We start from the raw sequence: 27,140 nt of genomic DNA on the forward strand, positions 1-27,140 counted from the left end.
TTAAATTGATTAATTACTAATTAGTTAATTAATATTTCTTCCATGATGGTTTAGATACAACACTGCCCATTTTGGAATTCCAAAACAACATTAAAGTGCTTACAAATTGCTTATATATTTATACTGATGGCCAAATATCTTATTTACCTTATCATTACTATACAATTTAATATTTTCATTATTAAATTTGAAAACTTTTTTACATTATAATAATTAGCAGGTCCTCCAAAGATAATACTGTTGTGGTTGATTTCATTTCGCAAAAATAACACGGAGAAGATGTTAATGGCTAAGTGCATGACTTTTCGGGAGGAAAATAAATAGATTGGTTGCATATGAACAAGATTTAGGTAAAGTTTATTAAACTCATTTCTAAAGAGTACTATAAAAAGATAAAGTTCTGTTTCTCTAATATATTAAACTACTTTCCAGCCAAGATCATTGTGCAATTTGATTTTTTATTATCAATATATCATATGTTGTAGATACTTGTCTTCATGGATATAAAGATTATTAATACAGATTAATAAATAAAACCAATATTTTAAGATTTATACATACTGTTAGGCTCAATGAGAACTACTAAATATTTAAGAACCACTAAAAATTATTTTATTCATCTTTTATATGTATTAAAAAATGAATAAATTATTAGTATCTTACTAATGGAAAATAAAATACGTCACTATATCGAATGGTTGCTACATCCGGACTGTTATTAGACGCCATATGCATATGTAGTTAGGCATGTCAAATTGTGCAGGTTCATGTCATGATTTAGAACATGTTTGAGCTAATATGGGTTATTAACAACTTGAGTTCAAGTCACAACAAGTTCAAGTCAATATTAGAGTATATACAATTTATAGCTCTATGAATCGCTAAACAAGTTATATAAGCTAATTGATATTTGTAACTGTTTATTTATTAGCTATTAAAAAACCAATTTGTTCCTTTTTATATTTATCAACAACGAAATGCTACAAATTAAAATATAAACCTTATATACAAGGAAGTATTTAGGGAGTTGTAAATAATAAATTTATGATACTTTTGTTAAATAAATAGTTAAATTGTATAGAATTTTCTTCATGTTTATTTTAAATTACACTTCAAGTAGTTCTTCATACACCTTGTAAAAGCACAAGGTACTTAAACTATCAAAAAAACACGAGGCTCACAGTTAGATGTCAATCCTTACATGTTGAAGAGATAAAATAATTTGCGAATTGACTATTGGATATAGGTGAAGGGAATGTTGGGGGGGGGGGGGGGTTCAAATGACGACAGATGAATGTACAAATTCCGATGATCTTCTAATTAACAATTCATTATATCCAATATCTGATTTAATAGACTTTGTCTATCCTTCGAATTTAGACAAGTTCTATTAACTTACTTTCGAGAACGGGAAATATTGTCGTTTGAAATTATATGTGTTTATTAGACGATTTCTATATTTCCACCCGTGACGCCCACGTGACAATAACCTAGTATAATATATAAGTTCTTAATCAGCCCACATAAGCCCAACCCAACCCAACCTTAGCCGACCAAACAAAAAACCAACCTATTATAAAATACCCATGATCGTCGGTTTGTCCTGGTTAATCTTAATCTTAATCTTCCACATTCTCCTGTTGCGATTCATTAAACACCCCTCTAACGCCACCGTCAACCCTACGTCGAGGTAAGTTTTTGTTTTGGTTCTCTGACATATTCTTTATCCATGATTTTTTATGCATGCCTAATAACATATCTGTTGCTTGACATATTCTTTATACATATATATGTAACATATCTTCACAATTATTATTCTCTTCTCTACCATTATAAGATATACATGTAACATGTATATATTCATTTAACTGATCGACTACCAGTTTCTTGGCTTATCATCTTCATATTAATATCATTCATATTAGATGTTCATGGCTGAATGAAATCTTGTTTTTATTTTTTATTATTATTTTATGATCTTTCTAGTTGCTCTAAATTAGTAACAATAGAATAATTCACAAACATATAACCACACTTGGTTCCTATATATATGCTTTGACTTTGCTACTAAACAACGTACAATATATATTTGCAGGAGTACGGAAAATTCTGCCACTGCAACAATTACTACACACAATGTGATTATGCATCCTCCCCCTGACATCAGAACCATTGTCGACAAAACCGCAAGCTTTGTGGCCAAAAACAGACCTGAGTTTGAGAAAAGAATCTATGCTAGCAATGCTGGAAATCCCAAGTTTAATTTTCTGAATGGTTCAGATCCGTATCATGCATATTATAAGAACCGAGTGTCTGAAGCCCGGCAGGGGCTCTAGTCAACCTGGCTACTGCAGATGGCCACCATGCAGCCAAGAAATCTGTTGCGCGAGGAAAAGTAGACACGACTTCAAAAGGGTGTCTCTGTGTTTAGTACTTGAATGTATAGACAGCTTGAAAAGACTATTTTCTTCTTTTGTTCTGTTTAGTACTTAAAACTGATGTGACAAAATGATTTTTAGTAAATTTTGTTTTGCTTGTAAAATGTGTTTTACTTCTTAAATAGTAGAAGAAAAGTGAGATGTGTGTTTTAAGTTTCTTTTGAAATTAATATACTTTTACTCTTAAAAAATCTGACTAAAAAAGAAAGTGAGAATGGCTACACATGAGAATTTTAGTAAGCCACTAAACCATATAATGGTTAGTAATCGAGACCAGTCGTTTTATACTTGTAGCATAGCATGTGAGGAAAATATGACAAGTAGAGTCGCATAGAAAATGCATTTAAGAACTAAACTTATATGGATATCAACTTGCGCCAGCCAAGTAAAGTACACTATACCCGTATTCATAACTCTAGCATAGATTTTTTTTTTTTAATTTCTTTTTATTTAACATGACTACAAAAATATCCCACGTACTAAAATAATGATTAGTTTTTTTTTAAATCTCTCTAATAATTAATGGTTATAGAGTTTTAATTTATGATCATATCAAAGCATAGGACACAAATAATCTAACTTAATACTTTAGAGGTGCACAAAACTGGATTTGGGGTGAAAGAATACCAAAACGTTCAAACCTTTGCTATTAAAGAAAATATTAAAATTGAGCTCGAATTAAGCTCGTTTAACTTACATAGAGCTCGAGCTTAACTCATTTACTATTATTTAATTAGTTTTTATATATTTATAGTCATTTATATAGATTTGTTCTAGTGATAGTTTTATATATAACATAATAGTGTAATTATGTAAAGTAGTTGTTCTGTATCATGTATGCAATGTAATTACTAAAATTATACATACAAGTAGTGTAATTATATACTATTTAATTAACACTTTTAGCACGTTAATTTAATTTGTATTTGATTTAAATCCTAACATAGTATATATTATTCAACTACTTTTTCTAATAACTATTATATATATATATATATATAGATAAAGGATCAAATACAATAATGGTTTATCATACAATACGTACGCGACTCGTATCCCCGTTGATTTTCAATTTAACGCGGTGGCAATTTTGTAATTTTCATCAAATCTGATTCACTGCTTCCATCGATTCCGTCCACCTTCATCGTCACCATTCAGCAATCTTCATCGTACAACGATTTTGTCCACTGCCGAAGCCACCATCCACAATCATCATACATCGTCGTCTATTATTCGTTCACAGGTTTGTTAATATTTTGATAAAATTGAAATTGAAATTGAAATTGATGAACCTAATTCATCAATTAACCTTTAAATTGATCTAATTAATCATCAATTTGAAGATTTGGTCGATTAATTTTTTCCGTTTTTAGTGGGTTATGCTTGAACGTTTAAACTCTTTTGCCTGAACGTTTAAACTTTTTTGCTTGAACGTTTAAAGGTTTAACATTTGAAAAAACACAATTAATATTTGTTAGTTTTAGAAGTTCTGTTTAGAAGTTCTGAACTTCAGGTGTTTAATTTTTATTTGTTAGTTTAGAAGTTCTGTTTAGAAGTTCAGAACTTCTAAACCTTTTTGAACACCCAGAACTTCTTAGAACGTTTAAAGATGTCCATTTTTTTTGAACACCCAGAACTTCATTGAAAGTATTAGAACGTTTAAAGATCTTCATTTTTTTAACACCCAGAACTTCATTGAACGTATCAGAACGTTTAAACATAATATTTTGAACCCTAATCAGAGCTCGACTGAGTGCGTTATTTATGCAATTACATAATCGATTGATGATTCTAAAGCCTCTTACACATCAATTCGATTGATTAAATCATCAATTTTGGTGTTTATTTTGGTCAGAACGTTTAAACTTTGAGCAGAACGTTTAAACATGAACGCTAATCATAGCTCAATTAAGTGTGTTAATTTGTATTTTCATAATCGATTGATGATTCTAAAGCCACTTACACATCAAGTTGATTGATTAAATCATCAATTTTTGATCAATTTGAAGATTTTTAATGTTCAGGGACGTTCTGATTTCAATTTTGATTTTTGACTTTAGAGATTTCATACTTTAAGCTGTGATTAGAGTTTAGAAATTGGATTAGATTGAGCGACAAGTTCCGAATTTGGATAAGAGTTGATTTGTAATCGACAAATTTGATCGCGAACTACTGTTGGGTTATTTACGAAATTGCCACCGCGCGTTTTTTAATCAAACGTTTTGGAATGTCGCGTACCCGTGAGTCCGTGACGCTTAATAGTTTTAAGTTTGTCTACAATTAAGTCCTAAAACAGCCCACAAAGGCCCAGCCCAACCTAGCCCGTATTATAAAATACCACCTGTATATACAATACCGTACATACACACATACACACCCCTGGTTAATCAAATCAATCTTCTGCTGCGATTGAACAAATACCCGCCCGCCGGTGCTATAAACCACCAGCCAACGCCACCGTCAACCGGCGAGGTAAGTTTCTGTTTCGTTTTATTCATCATTACATTTTTACTGATTCATCTACGTTACTTAATTTTATTGACTCCTCAAATTAGGGTTTCTGTAAGCCCTAACATTAACAACATATTCTTCTTTTGCTTTAATTTCAAACACATTTACTGATTATTTTTGTTACTATATTATTATTATTATTATTATTCAAGCCATAGAAATTGAACTGAGATTGTATGCAAGGTGTTTGATAAAATGCCTCAATGAAATCTTGTTTTGTCATCAACTTAAATTATGTATTCTCGCGGACGGTTATTTGCTCGGTTAAGAACATTGATTAGTTTTTGTTTAGTCTGCTAGGTATCTAGATTCATGAGGTGCTAAACTTATGACATTGTATGCTGGTCTATGCAGTTGATATGGTATATCGGTTATCAGTCCTTTGGTAAAATATCGGTGCAAAGACCACGATATTGACCGATATATCACCGATATTTTCGATATCTGTGTTTTAAGTTATTGTTCTCAAATTTTTTATGTTTAATGTTAGTATTTTAAGTCTTAGTAAGTTCCTACTTGCTACAATTGTTAGTGTTTTGCAAGTTGCAAATGGTTTATATGTTAATGTTAGGAATTAGGATAGTATACTGTTAGTGTCAAATTGCCATATATATAAATTCTGCATGTTATTAGTATTCCTGACTGATATCCCACCGCGATAACCGATATCTTATATATCGGTTCTTGACTGATATCCGGTATTTTTCCGCATTAATTGCATAGATGCTGGTAAACGAATTAGCATGCTTGGTTCTCATAATGCTGGATTTTGCTACTAAACAACATTTGTCAAATTTAAGATTCGTATAAATTCAATCAATCAATCAATCAATCAATCAATCATACCCAGTGTAGTCCCACCAACAGCGAAGCTATAAGTAGGGTCTGGGGAGGGTGGGATGTAGGCACACCGTACCTCTATCCAAAGGGATAAAGAGGTGGCTTCCAGAGAGACCCTCAACTCTAAGGTACATATGTATGAAGCAATACATATACATCAAAGTTCAACAGTAATATAAACATTAATAATAGTAATAATAATAATAATATATGTAAAGAAAATATCATTATGGTGGGTGACAAAAAAGGAAAATAGAAGCCCTAGGGTAATCGTTTATTCCTAAAAATCCTTAACTTTAATTCTACTTCTCCAAGAATTCCTATCCTCAACCATGTCCTCGGAGAGGTTTAGGTCTATCAAATCATGCCTAATCCTTTCGTCCCAAGTCAATTTAGGTCGACCTCTACCCCTCTTCCCCTCTATAATAATATTTTCTACGGTTCTAACAGGACTCGTCGTCTGTCTTCTCTTCACATGTCCAAACCATCTCAATCTCCACTCTCTTATCTTGTCTGCTATGTTCGCTACCCCTAATCTCCACTCTCTTATCTTGTCTGCTATGTCTGCTATGTTCGCTACCCCTAAGATTCGTATAAATTCAACACTTCAATTTTCTGAGGGGCAAACAGACCTTTTATACTTATTTTTTTTCTACAGATACTTGTGAATTTGTATCAGTGATTTACTTATGACCAGTGTATATTGCTACTGTCTTTGTGTTTTCTTGTAAGTATTATATATTATTTTTATTCAAGTCACAGCAGATCTAAACTATAGCTTTTTATTTGCAGGGTAACTTCTGGAGTATGTTAAACTCGTATTGGAACTAAATCTTGCTGTATCACTGTTTTAGATTTTGAAGCCTTTTTGTTTTTTTTTTCAAAATGGTGGGCTTTACACCGATATTGCCTCTTCCAGCACCACCAGCCGATGGTGATCTAGGTCCTCTGCCTCCATCCCAAGTGGAAAATGATTCCAAAGACGAGCAAATGCAGGATGCCGATGATGGTCAAAATAAGTCATGTTCCGCTCCTGCATCCGTTGCTACACACACCCGAACAATCGGGATTATTCATCCTCCACCCGACATCAGAACCATTGTTGACAAAACCGCTAGCTTTGTGGCAAAAAACGGACTTGACTTTGAAAAAAGAATCATTGTTAGCAATGCTGGAAATCCCAAGTTTAATTTTTTAAACGGATCGGATCCATATCATGCCTATTACCAGCACCGACTGACCGAGTTTCGAGCTCAAAATCAAGCCCCGGGTCAACAGTCAAACCAAGCGTTTGAGGCGCAAGATTCGGAGACAATCTCTTCTTCAGGTCCTGAGGAGAGCAATGATACAACCGAGAAAGTTGACCAGTCAAAGTTTAGAGCTGTTAAGAAAGTTTTGGATCCCCCAGAGGCTGAGCAGTACACAATCCGGCTCCCTGAGGGCATTACTGGCGAAGAGCTGGATATTATTAAACTTACTGCACAATTTGTGGCACGAAATGGAAAATCTTTTTTGACTGGATTAACTAGTAGAGAGAACAATAATCCCCAATTTCATTTTTTGAAGCCTACACACAGTATGTTTATGTTGTTTACATCGCTAGCAGATGCGTACTCGAAAGTGCTGATGCCGCCTAAAGGGTTGACCGATAAGCTGAAAAAAAGTGTGACCGACATGACCACGGTTCTTGAACGGTGCTTACACCGGCTTGAGTGGGAACGGTCTCAAGAGCAGGCGAGACAGAAGGCGGAGGATGAGATGGAACAGGAAAGGCTGTTAATGTCCATGATTGATTGGCATGATTTTGTTGTTGTGGAAACCATAGATTTTGCGGACGATGAAGATGATGATTTACCGCCTCCAATGACAGTAGATGAAGTTATAAGGAGGAGCAAGATGTCAGCTGCTGTTGAGGAAGAAATTGTGGAACCTGGAAAAGAAGTTGAAATGGAAATGGATGAAGAAGAGGTACAACTTGTTCAAGACGGTATGAAAGCTGCAAGTATAGAAGAAAGTTATGAAGTTGAAACAATCAAGGAAGAAAACGAGCCACGAATGAGGATTGTTAAAAACTATAAGAGACCCGAGGAAAGACTAGCAGCCGCAGCTGCAGCTGCTGAAAGAAACCCGGGTAATATGGTTGTCTCACCGATTACTGGTGAGTTGATTCCGGTCAACGAGATGTCAGAACATATGCGGATCTCACTTATTGACCCGAAGTATAAGGAGCAAAAGGAGAGAATGTTTGCAAAGATTAGAGAAACTACGCTTGCTCAAGATGATGAAATTTCTAGAAACATTGTCGGGCTTGCTCGGACCCGTCCCGATATTTTTGGGACAACTGAAGAAGAGGTTTCTAATGCAGTCAAGGCGGAGATTGAAAAGAAAAACGATGAACAGCCACAACCAAAGCAGGTTATTTGGGATGGTCACACAGGAAGTATTGGTCGCACCGCTACTCAAGCAATGTCACAAAATGCAGCGGAAGATCAGATTGATGGGGTTAGTGACGGCCGGAATCTTCCGGGTCCTGCTGCACCGCCACCTAGACCGGATATTCCATCACTTCGTCCGCTTCCTCCTCCTCCTGGGCTAGCTTTGAATCTTCCCCGTGTCCCACCTAATGCTCAATACTCCACTGTAAATCCGCCTCCTCGGCCTGGAATTAACATGATGGTTAATCCGATGCGTCCGCCACCGCAGCCAATGCAGATGAGTTACGGTCAGCAACAACCTTACATGATGAATCGGCCACCACTACCAAGTATTCCGGTGCCACCACCGCCTGGATCTCAGTTCACACCGTTTGCACCCCGTCCATATATGCCTGGCATGCCTATGGTTCCTCCACCGCCTATGCCTCATGGGATGCCACCACCGCCACCTGAGGAAGCACCTCCACCACTTCCTGAAGAACCCGAACCAAAGAAGCAAAGGCTTGATGATTCTTTACTTGTTCCTGAGGATCAGTTCTTGGCTCAACATCCGGTACGTTTTTTTTCAGTATTTATAATTCTTATCACTTTTAAGCTTTGTGTATAATCCTGTTAATGTGAGTGTTGGTTTTGACAGGGGCCTGCTCGTATAAGTGTGTCGGTGCCAAATACTGACGAAGGAAATTTGAAGGGTCAAATACTGGAAATTACCATTGAGTCCTTGTCTGAAAGTGTAAGCAGTTTGAAAGAGAAGATTGCTGGGGAGATTCAGCTGCCTGCAAACAAGCAGAAACTGAGTGGGAAGGCGGGTTTTTTCAAAGACAATTTGTCTCTGGCTTATTACAATGTTGCTGGAGGTGAAATGCTTTCTCTGTCTTTGAGAGAACGTGGTGGTAGGAAGAGGTAAGTAGTCGTTTATGTTTCTCGGAACATTTTATTTAATCTGCTTTTGTTGATGAAGTATGGAGGATTATACAGACAGCGAATGGTGTTGTGTTATTGATTTTTGGTTCTGTTACTGCCACTGCTACTTATCATATCTGTTTCTGCTCTCCTCTTTTCTAGTCTATTTTTTTTTAAAATTTTTATGATAGATCACGAAACAAATCACTCATACATTTGTGATGCGCTACTTTATGGATTTAACGTACGTGTTAATCAGTTTTATCGACAACTATGAAAGAAGATCACATAAAAAGTCTAACAACAGGATCATACTGTTCATTCTCAATCTTGCATTTTTCTCTTTTGAAAGTGTGCTTTTGTTTGTATGTATGCATTTTTCAAATTGACTAGTCCTTAGTTTGTTATTCTTGGTCGTCAATCCATCTCCATTGTCATAATGTCTGTTGGTTTCTTGTATAAAATTGAAATGTCAGTTTTTTGAATAAAAGTTAGAAAACTAGCAAGCCAAATCTTGAAATATACTGTAACTACTAACTATCCCCCGATCGCATGTGTCTAGAGGTGAGTTAGTTATGTCTAGTGAATTGTGGAGGCTATCTTCAAGTTGAATCTGTCAAGTACAAGCAAACAAGGCTGTTGAAAGTTGAAACTGATTCATTTGAACTTATGTGATCCATTTAAGGAGACGCTCAAATAATGACCTGTTGTGGCTGTTGGACCGTTAATAGGTTTTATAATATATGTTATTTTGATCTGTTGACTAACAAATTTTGAGTAGACCTGGTTTGACCAATTGGGCATTGGCTACTTTAATGTGTCCTAGTTTGACTCGTTGACTAATTTAAGGTGACGCAAATGGGCCTATATACAACTTAGTTTTGTCCAAATGAGTTATGATTGACACCTCTACTTTTCTTGGGTTTTTAATAGAGTATACTTTTGATCATCTAGGGCAAAATAATTAGTTTCATATACATAGTTACTTGAATTGATAGAACTTGCAACGAAAGTGGTTATATAATAACAAGAAATGTATTTTTATCATTCTCTGTTAATATTTTGACAACCAACATTTTGGATATACTAAGGTTCAATTCCTTTGAGGACCATCAAACCTTTTTACATTTTCTGAGATCATGATGCTTTTCTTAGTCGTTGGTATAAATGTATGTGTGTGTATTGGATATGCCAAGGTAGTGTGTATAGGATATGCCAAGGTACACACTTAGTTGAGGAAAGCATGTGAATTGTTGTATACACAAATAGCTAAAAGATTGCTTGCTTTTAAAACAAAAGAATCATAAATCGTTAAATATCGCGTTTCACTAACAAGTTAACGAGAACTAGAATTTGTGGGAAATTATATATAGAATAAAGATAATTTTTGAAGTGAAAATTTATATAGAAAGCGCATGAAGTAACCTGAATCGTTGATCTTACTATTTCAATGGTTAGAGTCATTAATCTTTTTATTTTAATGGTTAATATCAAAGAAGTGTTATGATCGTAAATAATATAAAATATAAAGGTACAATGACCGAAAGAGAAAAAAAATGAACTAACTTAAATTGCCGGCTCTTTTTATTTAAATCTTGTTCCACTGATTTTATAAACTTAGATAGCTTTTATATATTTTTTATAAATACATAAAGACGAAGATTGGGTATCTTTATTTTGAGCATGTTGAAATTACTATATTATTTTAAGAAAATGTTGATACATGGTTGATTATAACAATGCGTCTAAACTAGTTGATTACAACATGTCTAACATAGTCACAACATTTAAATCAATTATACCAACACATCCAAATTATCAATGCCTAACGCAACAAAATGATATGACAAGAATATATCTTATATAATCTCATATTATGTGTTGATTTCATACACTTCAAATTCTGATGGTATTTGTCAACCTAATGGAGAATGGTTGTGCAAATCAGATTTCTTGAGCCAAGGCAATTTCATACGATGGTCATCTTATCTTTACGTTTCATTGTCTCTTTGAAACACAAAAGGTTAGTAAAACATAATGTTTGCCACCATTATTCGTCACAAAAACTTTTATACATATTGTACGTAGAATGTTGTACAAAAAGAAATATTTGAAGGATATTCTATATGCATAAGAATATTTGCCACAAATTATTGCTATAAATTGTTTTCGAAGTGAAAGCATTGTCTAACCAACTGAGATATAATTGAAAGGTATCACGTATATAGATGTATTACCGGGCAATTGCTCGTTTGGCAGTAGTTTATTTTCGATTCTACTGCCAAAGGAGATTTGCCCAGCAATTCATCAACTACAACAGGTCACTCAGACGAGGTATTTTTGTTGCATTTCGATTAACAAAATCAAAAGTCATTGAATTCTATGTGAGCATTTTTTCTTTATGATAATGGTTCAAAATTTTCCTAGAGTCGGAATTTTACATGTGTAACACAATATTCCGCAAAGTGAAATTTGTAATATACTTATAAAGAAGTGATATCATATAAGTTAAAACATGTCACTATTAATTGATTTTTATCACTATTCATCAAGGTTATTCAAACTTTTTGAAAAATACGGCAAGCTACATTACCAATTATTTACATTAACATGAGGTGACAATAATAAAACCAAATCGTCTTGTCAATTTGTTTTACACATTATTCATCATATTTTTACACCACTAAGACGTCCTTTATTTGTAATGGGCCAACACAACACACCTAAAGGAATTTTAGAACACTATACTTTAAGTTACCATAGAACAACCACCACCCACAACTTTGAAACAATTTATAACAATAAAAACTTGATTTTATGTTTCCGGTCACGATATGATACCCAGTTAAGTATAATTCAAGTTAAAACACGCCAAATCCTTAGATATTTAGGTTACGTGTTTCGTTGCTCGCATTCTTAATAGTAATAAGGTGTTTGATTGTTTGGATGTAAAAGTTGATTATGATAATTAGGGTGAAGTAAATTGTTTTCAATACATACATATTTAGTACATGCTTATTGGAGTTTCATCATACTAACAACATCACTCTTCTCTAATCGTTAAGTAATAATAACAAGGATCTTTTTTTTTTACAATTGATCATCTTCTCCGCGCTACTAAACATATGGGTATCATCGACAAACAATTGTGGACGACAACGTTCCATCGATAATCCCTGGATTACTCATGGAAACCATAAAAGAAAATTCAATCCATTTTTTAAGGTTAATGCTATATTTAAAAATGTGTTTCTTTTGGTGAGAAAGCATTATCGACGGTGATAGTAGTTGATTAGATTAAGAGATTGGCGTGTGGGCCCATGTTCCATTAGTAATATATCCGTCAAGATTTCCGATCAGAACCATTAGGCTGTCAATTTATGACACAGACCTGTTAACACGACACGACATGAGTTTTTAACAGGTTTAAGTTTGAGCTTAACAGGTTTTGTGTCTTAAACAGGTTGACCTGCTTAAGACATTTTAATTTCGTGTCTTAACAGGTTAAAGACTAGTTAGTAACCTGTGTTGATTTTAATTTAAAAAAATAAATAAATATACACTCCTAAAGTCCTGAACCAAAAGTCATACTTATATATGACATTTCACTCATGCACGTCGAAAACCGATATTATATTTTTATTGAATGTTATGATTTGCTTCTATGGTTTTTTGTCTTTAAGTATGTATGGATTTCTGTTTTTTCGTTTCAAATATGTTATAGATTATGTATTAATTAAGACTTGTATGCTCGTTTTGAAATTTTTTGTTTCATTACATAAATATTATTCATTATATATTTAAACATGTCCCTTAACATGTCTTAACATGTTAACACGTTACTAAACAGGTCTGTGTTCGTGTTTGGAAAAAAATGACATGATTAGTTATCGTGTCGTGTTCGTGTTTAGTACCGCATGTGGTCGTGTCTTATCGTGTCGTGTCTAACATGTTACGACAACCCTACCACCCATTCTTTTTACGCTGTGTTCCCGAGTTTATTTATGAAAAGAAATGCAAAGAAATGAAAATTTTCTCTTCTTATCTTTTCTTTTGGCATCTCCTCTTTCTCTTCAATTTTCTTTCCTTCCAAATCTTTTCATTTTGGATAGATACAAGTTCTCGTATTTTACTCATAACTTTCTCTCGATCCCCTCCCCTCCTTTTCTTTCTTTTATCTTTTCCTTACCTTTTCTTTCTTAAATGAAACTCGGGAACACAATATAGTTTTTCCATCTCTTATTTTCCTTCCATTTCCTCCTTTAACACTTGATAGTTTCACTTCAACTCCAGAAAGAAGAATCCAGTAAAATTTTTATTTTACTTACACAAAAGCATCCATATATCATATATACGGGTGTCTAGATAACATTTATATGGATTCAGTTAGTTCTTTTTATTCTTGCTTGAGCCGGATGATGAAAAATTATAATGTCCGGTTTCTCCGAGGAATGGATCTATAAGAATTCACCTATTCCAATAACAAAAAAAAAAAAAAAAAAAAAAAACTAAATGAAATTGAGAAACAAAGTGTTAGTGATTGTCAAAGTTAATATAAATATAATAAAAGAATAAAAACAAAAACAAAAACAAAATTTCGGATATCCGAGTAACTGAATCCGGGTGATGATTTGCATTGGCGGTTGCGCAAGCTATTTAAACTACGATCAATCCAATCCTGTCACAATTACAAAATCATCATCCGGCTGTTTAATCCTAAAATTCGTAGGTAACGTATGCATCTTTACAAACTTGTTATTAATTCAGATTTCGTCTTTAATCTTTCATCTTCATGACTAATTACTTTGGTTCTATGTCCATATATTACCTGCAATCGCCAATAGTTTGTGGTTAAATTTAGCGTTCAAATTACGGTGGGTTTCTGCAAACCCTAACATGAGCCTCTTTGGTTTCTGTTTTTCCAGTTTTATGCGCACCCCTGCCTTGCCTAACACTAACTTATTCGCACAAATATATATGATTATATATAAAAAATGAATAGACAAAGCTATATATGTCTATATTATGTTGCTTTTATTCTCTTTATGATTTAGTGTTACTGATCTAAACTCAACCTTTATCTTTGCAGGTAACTTCTGAAATACCAAATGGCGTTCCAAGTAGAAAATGATTCCAAGGACGAGCATATGCAGGAAGCCGATATTAAAGGTCAAAATCAGTCAAATTCACCCCTTGCATCTATTGCCACACACACCCGACCAATAGGAATTATACATCCTCCACCGGACATCAGAAACATAGTCGACAGAACCGTAAGCTTTGTGGCAAAGCACGGACCCGAGTTTGTGAAAATAATCATCGATGAAAATGCTGCAAATCCCAAATTTAATTTTCTGAATAATTCAGATCCATATCATGCGTATTACCAGCACCGACTGTCTGAGTTTTGTGATCAAAGTCAAGCACCGGGTCAGAAGTTATCTAAGTCATCTGATGCAGCCGAGAAAACTAACACGTCACCAAAGTTTATACCAGTTAAGAAAGTTCTGGAACCTCCAGAGGCTGAGCAGTACACAATTCGGCTTCCCGAATGTATTACGGGTGAGGAGTTGGATATAATTAAACTCACTGCACAGTTTGTGGCACAAAATGGATCTTTTATGACTGGATTAACTAGCAGAGAGACAAACAATCCTCACTTTCAGTTTTTGAAGCCGACCCATAGTAAGTTTAAGTTGTTTAAATCATTAACAGATGCCTACAAGAGAGTGTTGAGGCCGACTAATGGATTGACTGATAAGTTAAAAAATGTTGTGACTGATACGTCTACTGTTCTTGAGCGGTGCGTAAACCGGCACGAGTGGGAAATGCACCAAGAGCAGGCGAGACAAAAGGCTGAGGATGATAAAGAACATGAAAGACAGTTGATGTCCAAGATCGACTGGCATGATTTTGCTGTTGTGGTGACCATAGATTTTTCAGATGATGAAGATAATGATTTACCGCCTCCAATGATATTAGACGAAGAAGAGAATAATAATATTGATGGTTCAATCAATGAAGAAAACGAGCTGAGAATGAGGATTGTTAAGAATTATAAGAGACCTGAGGAGAGGCTAGCAGCTGGAGAGAGACGCCTGGCTAATAGTAATATTGTTGTTTCACCGATTACTGGTGAATTGATTCCGGTCAACGAGATGTCAGAACATATGCGTGTTTCTCTTATTGACCCGAAGTATAAAGAGCAAAAGGAGAGAATGTATGCCAAGATTAGAGAGACCACATTGCTCGGACCCGTCCTGATATTTTTGGGACCACAGAGGAAGAGGTTTCTAACGCGGTTAAAGCAGAGATTGAAAGGAAAAACAATCAAATTGACGGGTTTACTGATGGCCAGAATCTTCCAGTCCTCCACCATATGGGCTAGCTTTGAATCTCCCTTGTGTGTCGCCTAATGCTCAATACTGGACTGTAACTTTGCCACCAATGCAGATGAATTACTTTCATCAACATCCTTACATGATGAATCGGCCGCCTAGTATTCCGGTACCACCACCGGCTGGATATCAGTTAACACCCCTTGCACCCTGTCTATATATGCCCGGCATGCCTATGGTTCCTCCACCGCCTATGCCTCAAGGAATGCAGTCACCACCACCGTCTGACGAAGCTCGTCCTGCACTTCCTAAAGAACCTGAACCAAAGAGGCAAAGACTTGAAGATTCTTTGCTTTTCTCCGAGGATCAGTTCTTGGCTCGACATCCGGTATGTTTATATTAAAAATATCATGTTTCTACTTACATTTAAAATTTATGTATACTTATATTCAGTGTGCTAATTGGAGTTGTTTATGTTGTGACAGGGACCTGCTCGTATTAGTGTGTCGGTGCCAAATGCTGAAGGAAATCTCAAGGGTCAAATGTTGGACATTACCGTGGAGTCCTTGTCTGAGAGTGTAAGTAGTTTTAAAGAGAAGATTGCTGGACTTGGAGAGATCCATCTGCCTGCAAGCAAACAGAAACTGGGCGGGAAGGCGGTTTTTCTTAAAGACAATTTATCTCTTGCTTATTACAACATTGGTGGAGGTGAAACACTTTCTCTGTCTTTAAAAGAACGAGGTGGTCGGAAGAGGTAAGTAGTCGTTTCTGTCTCCTGGAACATTGCATTTAATCTGTTTTTGGACCTTTTGGTTGATGGAATAAGGAAGATTATACCGACTGTGAATGGTTTTATGTTGTTGATTTGATTTATAGTATAACATATGTATGACTATTTTCTTGATTTTATTTTGTTGAAGTTATTGGTTGCATTGGCTGTTGTGACCTTTTTCTTATACATACTTGACATGTTTAATTGCGCGAGGTACAATTCAATGGATCTGGAAAAGAAGACAGCGGGGCTTTGAAGAGAACGCGAAGGTAGGAAGAGGTAAGAAATACTTAGTGTCTCCTGGAAGCTCTCATACTTGATAATGATGAGGTTTTGTAACATGTTATGTAACTTTATATTTGATGGTGTGTTTTCTAGATGGTCATGAAATCCTAACTACAACTTCAAACATAAATCATATTCAAGAGATATTTATGCTTCTTCTTGAGGGAATTATTTAACACCCACTTTATCAAAACCTATTTAGAAAGATATTTAATGTAAATCATGTCAAAGCGAAATACCTTTTGATAAATTTATCATAGTTTGCAGTTCCAATTCATCTTAGGGTTTAGGGTTTAAAATCTCAGTTTACAATCATATATTTATCATAGTTTCTTGTTCCAACTTCCAATTCACCTTGAAGTTATTTTCTCAACTTTATAAATTGGTGTATCATAATATGATTGCACATTTAGGCACCAGCAATAAATGCAATGATGTAGTAATTGAGAATCTTGTTATTGTGTACAAAAGAACCATAGGTTATGGCAATCCGTTGTCGATATATTCGGATAAACATTTAAATAGTATTTCAAGCTTTTTTTTTCTGATTAGTCTGTTCGTAAACCATATTAATTATAAAGTCCACAAATGAGTTTTTTACGTACCCCAAATTTTGCATTCTCATCTCATTGACACTTAAAAACATCGTAATTAAAGAAAACACTCTTCTCAATTGCCTTAAATTCATTTTTTTGTTTAAAAAAGTGAATTTCGATGATGATGGGTGATTAGTCCCCCCTTGCAAAAGATAATCATGTTACCTAAAAGCATCCCAAACGCTAGTGTTGTGGATGCGTTTGTGCGCTTTGTCGAAACACGAAATGAATCTGACCTGATCCATGACGATGTTTCCATGGATTTTCGAGATGAACGAACCACGTCTTGATCTTCTTCTTCTGCTGCTTGAGACCTGCGATGGCTTTTTGGAGGTGTGGAGGTGACTGCTAAGAAATCCTAAGATCTCTTGTTTACAGACACAAAAAAGTGGTGGTGGCTCTTATTGAGCATGACCCCTTAATAAGGAGGTGAAGACCTCCTTATATAGAGAGCCTCATGGCCACCATCATGATACCCTAATGGGCCTAGCCCAGTTAGGGTTACCTCCACAAAACCCCCTCAGCCCAATAACATTGTATTAGTCCATGTAATAAAATAAGCCAAACGTAATAGATTTAGGGTCGTAGAACCGGGTTTTAGTACCATACCCCTACAAGCCCCCCAAGTCCAGCGTTGCTTCTGGGCGCGCAAGCGTCTAGGTGGAGCGCTGGACTTTATAAGGTGTGAGGCGGTTTTTTCCCTTTTCTTTGGCCTTGTCTTTATTGTCTTTTGAGTTTTGGGAGGTTTTCTTCATGATGGTGACATGTTGTAATAAAAGCCTGCGCGCGAGGCGACTTACAAGCTATGAGAATAATAAAGCTTGCGCGCGAGGCGACTTACGAGCTATAGGAATAATATAGAGCTTGCGCGCGAGGCGTCTTACGAGCTGTAAGAATAATTAAGCCTGCGCGCGAGGCGACTTACGGATCTATGAGAATAATGCAGCCTGCGCGCGTGGCGTCTTACGAGCTATAAGAATAATAAAAACCTGCGCGCGAGGCGTCCTACGAGCTACATGAATAATAAAAGCTTGCGCGCGAGGCGACTTACGAGCTATAATAATAATGAAGCTTGCGCGTGAGGCGACTTACGAGCTATAATAATAATGAAGCTTGCGCGTGAGGCGACTTACGAGCTATAATAATAACAGCTTGCGCGCGAGGCGTCTTATGAGCTGTATGAATAATAACAGCTTGCGCGCGAGGTGTCTTATGAGCTGTATGAATAATAAAAGCTTGCGCGCGAGGCGACTTACGAGCTATAATAATAATGAAGCTTGCGTGTGAGGCGACTTACGAGTTATAATAATAACAGCTTGCGCGCGAGGCGTCTTATGAGCTGTATGAATAATAACAGCTTGCGCGCGAGGCGTCTTATGAGCTGTATGAATAATAAAAGCTTGCGCGCGAGGCGACTTACGAGCTATAATAATAATGAAGCTTGCGCGTGAGGCGACTTACGAGCTATAATAATAATGAAGCTTGCGCGCGAGGCGACTTACGAGCTGTATGAATGATAAAAGCTTGCGCGTGAGGCGTCTTACGAGCTATAAGAATAGTAACAGCTTGCGCGCGAGGCGTCTTATGAGCTGTATGAATGATAAAAGCTTGCGCGTGAGGCGTCTTACGAGCTATAAGAATAGTAACAGCTTGCGCGCGAGGCGTCTTATGAGCTGTATGAATAATAAAAGCTTGCGCGTGAGGCGTCTTACGAGCTATAAGAATAGTAACAGCTTGCGCGCGAGGCGTCTTATGAGCTATAATAATAATGAAGCTTGCGCGTGAGGCGGCTTACGAGCTATAAGAATGATAACAGCTTGCGCGTGAGGCGTCTTACGAGCTGTATGAATGATAAAAGCTTGCGCACAAGGCGACTTACGAGCTATAATAATAATGAAGCTTGCGCGTGAGGCGACTTAAGAGCTGTAATAATAATAACAGCTTGCGCGCGAGGCGTCTTATGAGCTGTAATAATAATGAAGCTTGCGCGTGAGGCGGCTTACGAGCTATAAGAATGATAACAGCTTGCGCGCGAGGCGTCTTACGAGCTGTATGAATGATAAAAGCTTGCGCGTGAGGCGTCTTACGAGCTATAAGAATAGTAACAGCTTGCGCGCGAGGCGTCTTATGAGCTGTATGAATAATAAAAGCTTGCGCGCGATATTGGACAAAATATTAGATTCTTATCGTTAACAAAGTGATGTTTACCGTTAAAAAATATCTTTAACCGACTTTAAATTAGTTTTTTTAATAAAGATGATTTTCTTGTATTTAGGCTACTCTCCATTCTAGAGTGTTGGCCAACTTGCCAAAGCTCATTTTTCTAGTGTTAGTCTGGCGCAAAACAACGAGTTGTAGGGATTTCAGAGAGATGAGTTGTAGGGTTTCTTAACGCCATGCTAATGGTCCATGTCCAAAAAGCCACGTGATCACAACTGGGATATTTACAAATTACTCAATTGTGTTGTGTAACTTTGATTGATGGTTGTATTCGACCATTGAATTTATATTGAGTTGTGTTATTTGGGATTTTATTTTTTTCAATTTTATACTTATGAAACAAGTTGAATATCTCCATCAGTATTATCAAGTAAACAAGTGGCATCACAACATTATTGAATGATATTATGCTTAACTAGGGTGTTCAGTATTTGAATCGGGTTCGAATAACTCGAAATTCGATTCAACTCGCATTCGAATTTTAAGTTCGAATTCGATTTTCAATCATTTGAATCGAATATGATTTAATGATTTAAAATTCGATTTGATTCGAAAATTCGAATTCATATTATACATTTTATTTTTTTAATATATACATACTTATGAAAATATAAACCATATAAATCTTTTGAGTTGTATAGATTAATAATTGAAAGTTCATCACTTTGGTCAGTAATTAATGTCACTGGACATTACCATTTTGAATATTTAGGATGCGATAACATTGAATGATTTATTTATTCTATTTGTTTGTACATTTTATTGTTAAAAGACTCAAATTTGTAATGATTTTGAAACTTAAATAGATTTGTTTTAACTGAATTCGAATCGAATCGAATTTCGAGATAGCTTTTCTGAATTCGAATCGAATTTGTCAAATCTATTTCAAATTCGAATCTAGCTTCAGAATTTCAAAATTCAAATAATTCGATTCGAAAATATTCAAATATTCGAAATTCGATTTGTTGAACACCCATATGCTTAACTATCTTAACAGTGGTAAGACTATTCTTTGTGGAGGGGGCTACAAAGCCTCTCCACAATGTTAAATCACTGGCTGCAACAACACGGGTTTTCTGATTATTATATAATATCCATTGTTTGACCCGTTTTCGGTTACGAGTTAATAATCAGTTATTATATATTATATTTATTTATTAGTCTTAAAGAACTTTCAAATTTATACAATTTACACTCTAAACTTGAATTTTAACCAATTGTAATCCTAACCTTAAAAATTAAGGATCAATTTGCAAAATTTGTTATAACTCTTTTACCCATACCCAAACCAGGACCGAACCCGTATCCATGATTGGTCGAGACCCGTTTGACTCCTTGCACCATAATCTTCGTATTAGTTGGAAAGCATAATTGCAAATCGTATATCTCATTATAACGACCTCACCGACGTGAGCAATTAGGAAACAAGATCAAACATAACGCGTTTTGAATTCGTTTTTGCACCGCCTTCATTATTTAGGTATTATATTATCTAGAGCCTACAGAAATTCAATTAAACGCGTATGCATCTCCTTCCACACCTCGCGAATCAAACCAATATAACGGATTACGTTCTCGTGGCCTGTGAGTGTTGTTCTAAGTCGCGCATATGGCCGACGGGTCTAGTCTTTGTTTATCTACAATTCGTAACATTATAAGGAATCATTGACGGTATATTCCGACGGACTTATCTTTCTCTCATCATCATCACTTATATTATATCCGATCAGGTGAGTATCTCACTCCCCCTTTTAACTCATTTTTTTAACCGTTTTGGGGACATATGCGTTCTATTTATTTTATTACTATATATTACTCAACTTGCAATTGTTGTCACTTGTGTTGAACAATTTATGCATTACTTGTTTATGTGCTTACTTGCTTTATATGCTTCCGCATTCGGAGAGGTCCAACATAATCTCAGTCTAGTATGATCATACGAACGTCGTAGTGGCCAGCGTCCGACGCATTGACAATGGTTTCACCGACACCTCATTTTTGGTAACCAATGCCCATTCGCATGGCAGCAGTTTAGCCCTTTATTTATGGTTTGATTGATTGTTTATATGTTATGATTAAATTGTTTATCTCACTTGACACGGTCTGCTCTTTTATTTATTATTATTATATAATCATGAAAATCTGGTGTTTTACTCACTCAACCTTGTGTTGACAAAACTATTTTATTTTCAACGAATATGCAGGTCATCATATGATGTAGTTGAAGTTAGAAGATCGTTTAAGGACTTATGCAAGAAGAAATTTAATGAGACAATTAATTTTATGATTTTGATTTGTGTTTGTTTTGAGATATTGTAATAAATAATTGTTTATTTGAAATTATTAAATAGATATTGAAACTTATAATGTTGCATGATAGTAACCTTGTGAGCTGTGACAATCAGTTCACGCCCCGGCATTTCCGCCGCAGGTTGGGGTGTGACAGATTGATATCATAGCCGAAGGTTTAAGATAGGTCGTTAGTGGTGCCTTAGTAATATGCTTAGGAACCCCATACGTGCTTATTTGTTTACCTGATGTGTTCTATTTGATTGTTACAGCTTACGTAATTACTTGTTAGATTAAATACTTATTTAACTGTTTAGCTAATTGTTTATTTTATTGTCATGCAAACACACACAACTCCGAAGCTATGCTTCACTTTCAAAATATTTTATGACTCCGAGACTACGTCTCATTCTCAAAATATTTTTATAACTCTGAGGCTACGCCTCAACCTCAAAATATTTCTATTTAAATTTATTAAATTGCTTTTCATTGTCGAAAATTTTCTTGAGAATTTACTAGCTTTGTATTTGCTCTTTTTCGCTTAGAACTAGGGAGTGTGACAAGATTCCACGTGTGGGAATTGTTATGCGACCGACACTTTAAGCGTTTAACGTAATCGGCCAAACGGTTACACCCTTTATTGTGTTTTATTGTTTTTTAAAATGTCTAGTCGGGTGTAAAACCCATGGGACGCCATGGACACGCCAACTGTACATTTGCACAATTTGTTATATTTGCGATATTTTGTTGGAACATTATCATCCGTGGTGATACCTGAGATGTTTCAACTACTTGTGCTTGAGTTCGTTTATTCGTTATTTAGTTTGATCGGTCAAATCCCCATGTAATGCTCATGGGCCGACAAACTCAATTGATTCGTTGATTCGTTAATTAAGTTGGGTCATTCACATTGCCATGTAATGCTCATAGGAGGCTGACTAACACATTTGTTTTTGTTTCGGTATGCTAATAAGTTGGGGAAACAAAATATCACGGAAAGCTCATGGGAAACCCAACACCTCAAAGAACATTCATTAATTGTTTTATTTGTTTGATTTTAAACGAACCAATTCATGATTTGATTTAACTATTCAATAATTCTATTATTAAACTATTCAATTCCTTATTTACTAAATTATTTTTGAATCAAGATCTATTGATTCGATCTACTCATACACTCAAAACATTTTTATTCTCCTGATCGGATACAAACCCTTCATTCATCAAGACTCGGTTATCACGAGCTAATCAAAACAATTTACACTCATTGAAACCGGTTTTCACCTATTCATCTAATCAAAATATTATAATATTAATACCTCAATTAAATTAAATAATATAGCATAATTTAATACTCATGACATCATATACATAAACTATCAAACATATTCAAGTATTCAATCTCAAATTGTAATTTGTTAAAACATATTAAACGTTGATAAAACTTTTTTCTCATCGAATCAACTCATCAATTATCGATTTATATTCTAACTTATCCTTACGTTATAAATAAACATCAACATAACATATCTAAGTTTCATTTTACACAATAACTCATATGAAATCTACACAACAATCCAATCCTCTCATTAAATAACATATTTATTAATCATAGAATGTTTTCTCAGAATTAAACTACATCAACCATTTATTTTTCTATAACCGCCTCATGGTCACACGTTTAGTCAAGGAGACAGCTCCTGCGATTTCTAAAATATACACTCAATTTTCAAAACATATATACAATCAATTCAATCTTGTTCATTAATTCTTCACTAATAAATTAAATTCCTTTACCCCTACTCATTCTCATAACAACAACAACAAACGCAAGCCTAAAACATTAACTATATGATGCCAATCAAATTAACAATCAATTTCAACAAACATAGCGTCTCAACCAAGAAACCTTACGTCAAAACCCACTCATTATGTTTCACTTGCCACTATCACTATACAATTCAATCCTCATATCGTTTTGCACCCAATGTAATCGTTCGATTATCTTGTTAATAATTGCCTCTTACCACAAGACATTCCTCAACGGTCTATGCCGTCTAATTTTAGATCCATGCTACGACGTTTGCTCAATTTTTATACCCTACCACCTGTAATTGTCACAACTATGGAAACCATAATTATCTATACCATTTGTGCCCTCTATTCAATCATGTTCATCAAGCTCAAAACTTTCAAACTTATCCTAACAAACCCTACCTTGCAACTCAATCAAAATATTTCAGTTCAATCAACTTTAATTATTTGATTTTTTATAGACTAATTAATCAAACTATTTTAAACAGATAAATCAAATCAATCATAACTATGTTCATCAAAGAAAATGTTTTGTCATTTTATCTAAACCTATTTTTCTCAATCGTGCATTATAACAAATCGTTATTCGAGTTTTGGGTTTAAACAATTTCAATTCTAATAATTTATTAATATTAAGTGATTATGCTCATACAATAAAATCTATCTTTTCAAAGACAACTGTTTGCAATACTATAATTTCCAAAAGATGTTTTGCAATTTTAAAACAACTTAAAATTCAATTCATTGTTAGCAATGTCTTACACAACGGCTATCTTTTATTTATAATAAAACGTATCAAGATTCTTGTTTTCTCTAAAGATCATGTCTTTCAAATGTTATGTAACCTACGTGATGGGACGGTCCGAAGATCTAAGTAATTATGGAGGCCTACATAATTATCGAAGTCCTCGCATGGAAATCATAAAGCGTACAATTATGTGTCATAATATAGAATCGTAAGTAGTGGAAATAACGGTACAAATGTAGAGATGATAAGGACATGGTGGATACGCCGCTGGTACATCCTATATATAAGTGTCCTTAACGGATTTTCATTTGAAGCGTAGTTTTGACTATTCAAAGTTCTGTGTTATGATAAATTTTAAAATTTATATTTAAAATTTTTCTTTTCCTCGAAATCTAATGGTGTTGTTATAGTATATTTTAATTTCGGGACGAAATTCCCTAAAGTAGAGGAGACTGTAACAACTCGGGTTTTCTAATTATTATATAATATCCATTGTTTGACCCGTTTTCGGTTACGAGTTAATAATCACTTATTATTTATTATATTTAATTAATAGTCTTAAAGAACTTTCAAATTTATAAAATTTACACTCTAAACTTGAGTTTTAACCAATTGTAGTCCTAACCTTAAAATTTAAGGATCAATTTGCAAAATTTGTTATAACTCTTTTACCCATACCCAAACCATGACCCGAACCTGTATCCATAATTGGTCGAGACCCGTTTGACTCCTTGCACCATAATCTTCGTATTATAGTTGGAAAGAATCATTGCAAATCGTATATCTCATTATAACGACCTCACCGACGTGAGCAATTAGGAAACAAGATCAAACATAACGCGTTTTGAATTCGTTTTTGCACCGCCTTCATTATTTAGGTATTATACTATCTAGAGCCTACAGAAATTCAATTAAACGCGTATGCATCTCCTTCCACACCTCTCGAATCAAACCAATATAATGAATTACGTTCTCGTGGCCTATGAGTGTTGTTCTAAGTCGCGCATATGGCCGACGGGTCTAGTCTTTGTTTATCTACAATTCTTAACATTATAAGGAATCCTTGACGGTATATTCCGAAGGATTTATCTTTCTCTCATCATCATCACTTATATTTCGTACATCCAATCAGGTGAGTATCTCACTCCCCCTTTTAACTAATTTTTTAACCGTTTTGGGGACAGCGTTCTATTTATTTTATTACTATATATATTACTCAACTTGAAACTGTTGTCACGTGTGTTTAACAATTTATACCTTACTTGTCTATGTGCTTACTTGCTTTATATGCTTCCGCATTCGAAGAGGTCCAACATAATCTCAGTCTAGTATGATCATACGACCGTCGTAGTGGCCGGCGTCCGACGCATTGACAATGGTTTCACCGACACCTCATTTTTGGTAACGTAAGGACCCATTACCGGTACCTCACATTTGGACGTTGGATTTACTCATCAATATAGTTCTAATAATCAGAGTTAATAAAAACTTTACGCGGAATATAAAACTTTCATAAAACATTACATATCAAATCATAAGCATGTCTTGAAACATTTTTCTTGTCTTTCAAAATCAAAACGTAACTTATAAAACATAATATATTTTCAGATGCCAGGATCTTATTCTTCTTCCATGTGTCCCCGCTCAAGCCAGCTGTCTCATTCTACTCGCCTGTGTGCATACTAAAAGTCAGCTACGCTGAGTGAGTTCTAGTTAATCATACATCATACAATACATATACTTACCTTCCATTATGCGTCCAAAGATACATAATAGATACTTTACTAAGTTACTATCATTACATAATTTCATACATATGTTCATACTTTATTACCTTTATACTATATAATTATTGTTCATTCTATCTCAGATATTATTAGGGTCTGATCCCTCTTTCCTTTGTCTATCTCAGATATTATTAGGGTATGATCCCTTTCTTGTCTATCTCAGATATTATTAGGGTCTGATCCCTCTTTCCTTTGTCTATCTCAGATATTATTAGGGTCTGATCCTTTTCTTGTCTATCTCAGATATTATTAGGGTCTGATCTCTCTTTACTTCTCTATCTCAGATATTATTAGGGTCTGATCCCTTACTTCTTCATCTCCGTACATACTGTCTTTACCTACCCGTAACATACATATACTTTCTTTTATCATTCATACATACTCATATGTTATACATATATCTAACATACACATTCATCTATCATCATACCTCCCTTGTCAGTACGTGCAATATCCGATGATCGTTCACGTATCGACAAGCTTTCATTCACATTCAAAATATACATACATAAATAACATATAAATCTTACATGGCATACACTTACCTGTAAGTGTATTAACTATCACATCGAGTATGCACACAGCCCCGAAAATATAACAAGGAAATGGGGCTAGATACTCACCTGAATGCGGTTACGTTCACCGTTTATGGTTATCCCCTTCTTGAGTTGTGCACGACTAACTGTATAACAATTACACGTATCAATTTAACAATCATTTCCCATATTGTGTTTCTAGTTTAATTATTGCCCTCAACGAACGGGGGTCCGGGGGCAGCGCCCCTGGCAGCGGGGTTCTAGGGGCGGCAGCCCCTAGCCCATAGCGTATCAATTTAATTTTCATTAACTATCTTAAAACATTTTCCATTAACATTTTAAATTATTTTCTAAGTTGGGCTTGCTTAATTTAGATGGGTTATGGGCTTAGGTCAGGCTCAACCGTCCATTAAGCACTTAGGCCCAACTAGAGTCAGGCCCAAATAGAAATTGGGTCAGCCGAGAACTCTTGGCAGAGAACATATGTTGACCGAGAACCCATGTTTGACGAAATCCTTTTTGACCGAAAACCCATGTGTTTGACCAAGAACACAGGGTTACCGAGAACACATATTTCTGACCGAGAACACATGGTCACCGAGAACTCTCGTGTTGACTGCTGTTGAC

General features: G+C 35.1%; 1 protein-coding gene and 1 pseudogene across 3 annotated transcripts; both read left to right on the forward strand.

The window, feature by feature from the left end:
* Positions 1 to 4,821: 4,821 nt before the first annotated feature.
* LOC143615520 (putative splicing factor 3A subunit 1) lies at positions 4,822 to 9,487 on the forward strand. 2 transcript variants are annotated; one of them, XM_077088627.1, is made up of 3 exons: positions 4,822 to 4,910; positions 6,582 to 8,777; positions 8,862 to 9,487. In XM_077088627.1, the coding sequence occupies exons 2-3, from the start codon at positions 6,675 to 6,677 to the stop codon at positions 9,129 to 9,131; spliced, it is 2,373 nt and encodes a 790-aa protein (XP_076944742.1). In that variant the 5' UTR covers positions 4,822 to 4,910; positions 6,582 to 6,674; the 3' UTR covers positions 9,132 to 9,487. The 2 variants fall into 2 exon arrangements, with proteins under 2 accessions (XP_076944742.1, XP_076944743.1); XM_077088628.1 differs by lacking the exon at positions 4,822 to 4,910 and adding an exon at positions 4,936 to 5,293.
* A 4,770-nt stretch (positions 9,488 to 14,257) lies between these two features.
* On the forward strand, positions 14,258 to 16,549 carry LOC143615514 (putative splicing factor 3A subunit 1; annotated as a pseudogene). The gene is made up of 2 exons (XR_013150489.1): positions 14,258 to 15,853; positions 15,951 to 16,549. The product of XR_013150489.1 is annotated as a putative splicing factor 3A subunit 1 (transcript).
* Positions 16,550 to 27,140: the final 10,591 nt, after the last annotated feature.

Source organism: Bidens hawaiensis, unplaced genomic scaffold (assembly GCF_021521415.1).
Source record: "Bidens hawaiensis isolate Kalapana, Puna unplaced genomic scaffold, B.hawaiensis_p1.1 tig00043463_1, whole genome shotgun sequence".
NCBI lineage: Eukaryota > Viridiplantae > Streptophyta > Magnoliopsida > Asterales > Asteraceae > Bidens > Bidens hawaiensis.